Source organism: Antrostomus carolinensis, unplaced genomic scaffold (assembly GCF_000700745.2).
Source record: "Antrostomus carolinensis isolate BGI_N321 unplaced genomic scaffold, ASM70074v2 scaffold14044, whole genome shotgun sequence".
NCBI classification, from domain to species: domain Eukaryota; kingdom Metazoa; phylum Chordata; class Aves; order Caprimulgiformes; family Caprimulgidae; genus Antrostomus; species Antrostomus carolinensis.
The window spans coordinates 20187-26153 of NW_010312899.1; the positions used below are offsets into that span (position 1 = coordinate 20187).

The 5967-nt window shown below is 35.0% G+C and overlaps 1 protein-coding gene across 1 annotated transcript in view; it reads right to left on the reverse strand.

The window, feature by feature from the left end:
* Window positions 1–211: 211 nt before the first annotated feature.
* Window positions 212–5967, reverse strand: part of LOC104524329 (ADP-ribosylation factor GTPase-activating protein 3-like) — a gene marked incomplete at its 5' end in the record, with an annotated part of 8101 nt that continues 2345 nt past the window's right edge. Inside the window, 3 exons of the mRNA XM_010167164.1 lie at window positions 212–244; window positions 941–1062; window positions 5143–5233. Coding sequence (XP_010165466.1) covers window positions 227–244; window positions 941–1062; window positions 5143–5233 — 231 coding nt within the window. The remainder of the gene's footprint in view (window positions 245–940; window positions 1063–5142; window positions 5234–5967) is intronic.

Below are 5967 nucleotides of genomic sequence, written 5' to 3' on the forward strand. Positions count from 1 at the left end.
AAAAAAAAAATGTAACAAGTTGCCACACAATTTCTGCTCCGTAAAGATGAGTAATAGAAGTAGAAGAAGCTGACCCAGAAAGCTGCATAAGGAAACAAATATGCTGGAACAAATGAAAACATCAATAGTCTTAAGGCAACCTTCATTGGAATCAGCAGTGTAATTACTTGTATATCTGAAGATAAATCCTTCTTTAGTGTGCTTAATTATGTTGATATAAAAGATGTTATGAACCATATCGGTCCTAGAAAAGTAAAAAAAAAAAAAAAAAAGACAGACATGAGTATGTTTTCCACTGAAAGAAATTAGTTTTATTTACATTTGTAAAATAAACAGTAGTTTAATTCTTAAAGAAAATTGACCGGTGCTTCCAAGAACTGGAGTTTATGGTGAAACTCCAGGATAATTAGCCCGATTTTCAAACACCCAAGAGCTCCCACTGACCTTGCACAGGATATGCAAACTAACTAGAGGGTGAAGCCTGCTTTACATCAAGACCAGGATGTCTTAATTTCATGCACAAACATGAATCAAACACAAATTGACTGTTGAGTCAATTAAAGAGCCAGAACAAGAGTTAGGCTAGGTGATCACTGTAGGTCCCTTCCAACTAAACTACTCTGTTCTGCATTATGAACTACTATTACTTTAAAAGTAAAATGACAGCAAATAACTTCCACGATGGAATTTTCGTTCAAATTGTAAGAAAATAAATAAACTATATTAAGGGAAAAGGCAAAAAAGACATTCTAAGGAAGGTGAGCTATCAGCTACATTGGTAAAAAGACAAAGATTTACTGCCTACCATGAGAGGTCTATAAAGGTCAAAACCAAATTCATTCTTTCTTCCTAAAGATGATTCAATGACAGGATCCATGACACCAAATCTTTACAAAAAGACTTTATCTGATGGTTAATATATTGTAATATTTTTACTAACCTGTATAGATGTCATGACCCCATTAGCAAGTACAGAAAGTTTTCCAGCCACCGATTTCACTCCTTGTTTAAACTGAGCTATATCAGGAGCTGAAGGCAAGACATTTGTAATATTGTAGCTTCCTAAAAGGAGAACACACACGCACAAGAAAATATAATTTTATATTAAAGGCAGCCTTTTTTTTCACCTGAAGTACAATATACTGCTCGGAGCACTAAGTAACAATGATTGGCACTGTAAACAACACTAAGCATAGAGCTCAAATTTCTTAAATGTATCTTCCTTTTAATTTTTTTCAGTTGTCCGTAATTCCACTTAGACCGTCCTCTTCTACACTTGTTATTCCCATCATATATTTGAATAATATATGATTTATTCTGCACTTTCGATCTGCTGCAGTGTTATTTGTCTTGTATCCTAAACAGCTGTCACTACCTTGCAATTTAAAGATGAATGCACTTCAGTGGTGGCTGAAGTGATGAACCCTCTTTGTGTGCATGCACAGATACACTTTGCAGGCTGAATATACACACATATTTCGCATTACCACATCTGAGATTTAGAAAATTCTATAGAAATCATAATAAAGATAAGCAAGTTTTTAAACTCCCAAAGAAAGCTGCCAATCCAGCCTTCCTTAAAGCCAATATAGGTAGGCCAGTGTTAGCTCTACCATTACGAAAAGCATTGGCCTAAAGATAATAAAAATCAAAGCTGTTTCAAAACTAACTGCATGATAAGTATTAACATGCTAACAATTACAGTCACCCACTCATTTGCAAAAAAAATTACTGGCATGCCTTACTATTAAATACCTGATACTGTAAAAGGCACAAATGGCAGTAAACCAGCATCACAGAACTACAATCTTGGGAATAAATGGGGTTCCTGAGAGGAAGCATCCCATAACAGACCAGTTTCAAAAAGGAGCCTGCAATCTGTAGCCTCAATTTAGCCAGGTAGCTAACGGATAGTCCTGACCAGTTGGGACACAACTTGTGAGCAGTTACTGAACCTCAGAGAAGCTTATCGAGCCAGACTCCACAACCTGCACAACTGTAACTCCTTTTGACAGCAGCTCCATACACAGAATCATAGAATGGTTTGGGTTGGAAGGAATCTTAAAGATCATCTAGTTCCAACCTCCCTGCCATCAGCAGGGAACTTTTACACTTTTCTTCTTTTTTCCTTTTGAACAGGGTGGAGGAGGAAGAGAGAGAGAAACTGCAGCTCCTCTTTCCATGGGAAATTAAAGGCACCTGCCTCATTAGCAGGTTGAGAAAGACATTACTGTAGATAATGCGATTTACAGAATCACAGAATGGTCGGGGTTGGAAGGGAACTCAGGAGATCATCTAGTCCAGCCCCCCTGCCAAAGCAGGTTCCCAACACCAGGTTGCACAGAAAAGTGTTCAGGTGGGTTCTGAACATCTCCAGAGATGGAGACTCCACAACCTCTCTGGGCAGCCTGTCCCAGTGCTCCGTCACCCTTACCTAAGCTAAGTGGCTAGTTCGTCGTGGCAGAGGCATAGTCATATTCAGAGAGCTTCCCACTCCATTCTTTAAAACCGGCTAGAAGCTGTTTCTACAGTGCATGGACACACTTGTTTATAGATTATTTTCAAAAATTCATTACCACCAAGGCAGCCTTATTTCTCAACTGTAATTTTGACTTCCTTATGACCCGTTTCACTTATCAAATGCTTCGGCATTTTTGTTATTAAAGTCAGAGTCATGGAAATAAAATTTGCAGAGAAGACCACTTCTAACCACTTCTTAGCCACATTCATTTTCTCATGTTTTTCTGGTTAGATCTGGTTGTCTGAAAAACTTCTTGTAAATGTGAAGGAAAGTAACTCCTTTTCTTGTGATTTCCTTCAAAAGCAGCATCTACGAGTCAGCTGTCTGACAAGCCATCTTCCATAAGCAACAGGTCCGAAATAATGCAAATTAAAAGCACTTTCTTGCAGCCCCCTCTTTTAGTTAAATAGCTCCTATAGCATTCTGTACAAAAGCAAGCATCCCAAAACTGTTCTACTCTAAAATAGTAGTGCTTACAAAACCAACTTTAGACTCAAAGCACATTTTATTCTGGCAAAGACCCCAGAATTACAGCAGCGTTTTTGTTGCCAGCCTCCTGATTACCTTTATTTTATGGAACTAATGTGGCCTTGGCATTAATTCAACACCAGACAAGCTATCAGTGCAATAAAATTTCTCTAAGAAGAGCCACTGTCAAAAGATGGTCTTTGGGATAGAGGGTGTAACAGAAAGACATGCAGGAAAGAAAGATTATGCAGATTGAACATAGTGTGAATCCATAATATACAAACTAATAATTCCTGTTGTATTTTTTCATCACGTATTTTAGAGCAGTTAATAACCCACGAAATTTAGCAGAAGTTTAGTCTCTGTAATATAATTTTAAATTTACTGTTGGGTTACTTGCCAGTCAGACAGAATAACTAACCTCAAGTCATGGGCAGGTATCTTTTCATCCCATGATTAAGAGTCTCTGCATTCCCCTACAAGCTCCAAGAACCTTTCCAAGTGGTCAGTGATGAATAATCGCGTGTGCATAATTCACATACACATAGTAAACATTATATAATTGCCTGTAAGTATCCTTATTCAGAATACAGTGAGAATTATATCATATATATGTATGTGTGCATAGAAAGGCACATTTATATATATATATAAACACACACACACACACAGATATATATATAAAAATCACATCACACAGTTCGCCCCATCTTTAACTTATATTTACCGTTTCCTAGTTTATTCTCTTATCCATTACTGTGTAAAAGTCCTACACATATTACACAAATTAAAGGAAAAATTAATTAATTCCATATAAAATAATTTCTATATAAGAAAATTAAAAGAAAAAGGATGAAGTTCTAGTCAACAAGAGATAGATAACAAAATAACATTTGTTATCACAATTCCATGTATTATTGAAAACAGTTTACAAATTCAGAAAGAAACACCACATTTCTTTGCTTATGTTCACCTCATCTTTTTTAAGCACAAGTGTAACACCATGGTGCAAAGACTCAAGTGGCTAAAGTACATTACTGTGATTTCTGCTTTGTGCCTCCTCCCCTCATTTTTTTTTTACATTTCAATTGACTAAAATACATCTTAAGTAACTGGTAACAGGAGTTATTTCTCTACTAGTCAGTGTATGCAAAACTTGCTTTCAGGGGATCAAAACTGAACAGTCACATGGTTTTTTTCCCCCCTACAATTTTTCCAAAGTAAAATTGGATGCTGTACACTGTTTGTTTTTCCAGCCTTTTTATATAATTACTCACAGATTTCAAGTTCTTTAGTAATTCTTTTTTTTTTCCATTTCTTCACAAGTTAAGGAATGAAACCCAACTGATCAAGTCAATAAAATGTTACAGTATTTCCTACCTTTTCTATTTCACATTATCGCACTAAAAAGGGTGTTGGAAAAAAAAAACACAAGAAATTTTCAATAGCCTAATGGGTTACTTTTCAGTCAATCTAATACTTCTTCCCTTCTAATCTGATGAACTATACTCTGCAATGTAAAGTGTTCCAACAAATCTTTTAAACATACAAACCAATCAAAAAATTTCCTTAATAATTTGGCAAGACCAGTTTTAGTAGCAGATATCCTGATGAATGGCTACGCCATGCAACAGATTATATGGGAATTTCAAGGCCACTAACATTTTACTAAAGATTCTTCTTACATTCAGTACTATTATGACAGGTATTTACATATATATATAAACATGTAACTTACTTACGGCAACTTATCAAAAAAGCTACCTGATAGCCAATTTAGGTGTTACCTCATTTAGTTTTATAACAAAATATTACAGTTTTTCCCTTTATAAAAATTATTTACAATATAGTGAGTCTATTATTTGCAATAAGTCACATTTAAAAATATATTTTATTAATAAAATAAAAAATATTTATAAGTATAAAATATTGAACTTATTGAACTGAAAATACAGAACTTTAAGAAATTATTTTTTTTAAAAGAATGACTACACCAGTTATGCTTGTTTGACTTATTAGCAATACTAATGCATACTGCACTTTTGTACAGTTCTTGCAGAATACAGTGACAGCTGGCTGATACCGTAACTAGAAACAGAGTACGGGGTCGTATTCGCCACATGGTACAGTTTCTCACTCAGTTCAATATGTACCTGTTGGTTGTTTTTTCTGATCTTCAAATAAGTCAGCTGAACTTATAGATGAGCTTCCAGAAAGTCTTTCTAGTCGAGCCCTTGCTTCATACTAGGAAAGAAATGAGAAGAAAAAGTATTGTAACAGTACGCTGTCATCTTTCGATGTCATGTCAGATAATTCATGAGATTACAGATAGGGTTTTAGAACGTACAAATCCAGACGAAGTTCATCATTCTGAAAATTGTTCTCATTTTGCAGTTTTTATGTGACTTAAGAGTCTGTCATCATCTCAACTCATTTCTGAATTGACAGAAGAGTGACATTTACCATTGCAACACCAAGAGGCCTACTCACTGTTAGCTACTCTAAAATTGCTGAAAAATTGCAACCATTAAAAACAACAACTAAAAAACGTGAAATGGAGTGGCTGGGTAGGATAAGGAAAAAGCACTGCACTTAGCATCATGTTAAGCCTTCTAATCACATGATGCTTTTTATTCACCTTTTTCTGTGTTCCCTGGGAATGGCAATACATTGATTTTTTTTATTTTTTTTATATTTCCCTTTACATTTCTAATTTTTCATTAAAAATAGATTTCTAAAAATGATCCCTTCCCTCCAAAATGCAACATAACGTTAATGTATTTTTTTTTTTCAAGTCTAATTCAATTAAATGTCATTTGTTGAACAATTTATCTGCTTAGCCTTACAATAGCAGTAATGTTTCCATGTAACAAATACAGAGGGGACAGCTGTTTTAACAACTGTTAGTTTGGGTATTTAGAGCAAATTAAGCCAGCTTTCACCCAGCATCACGCTGATTCTTTCAAAAATAAAAACTG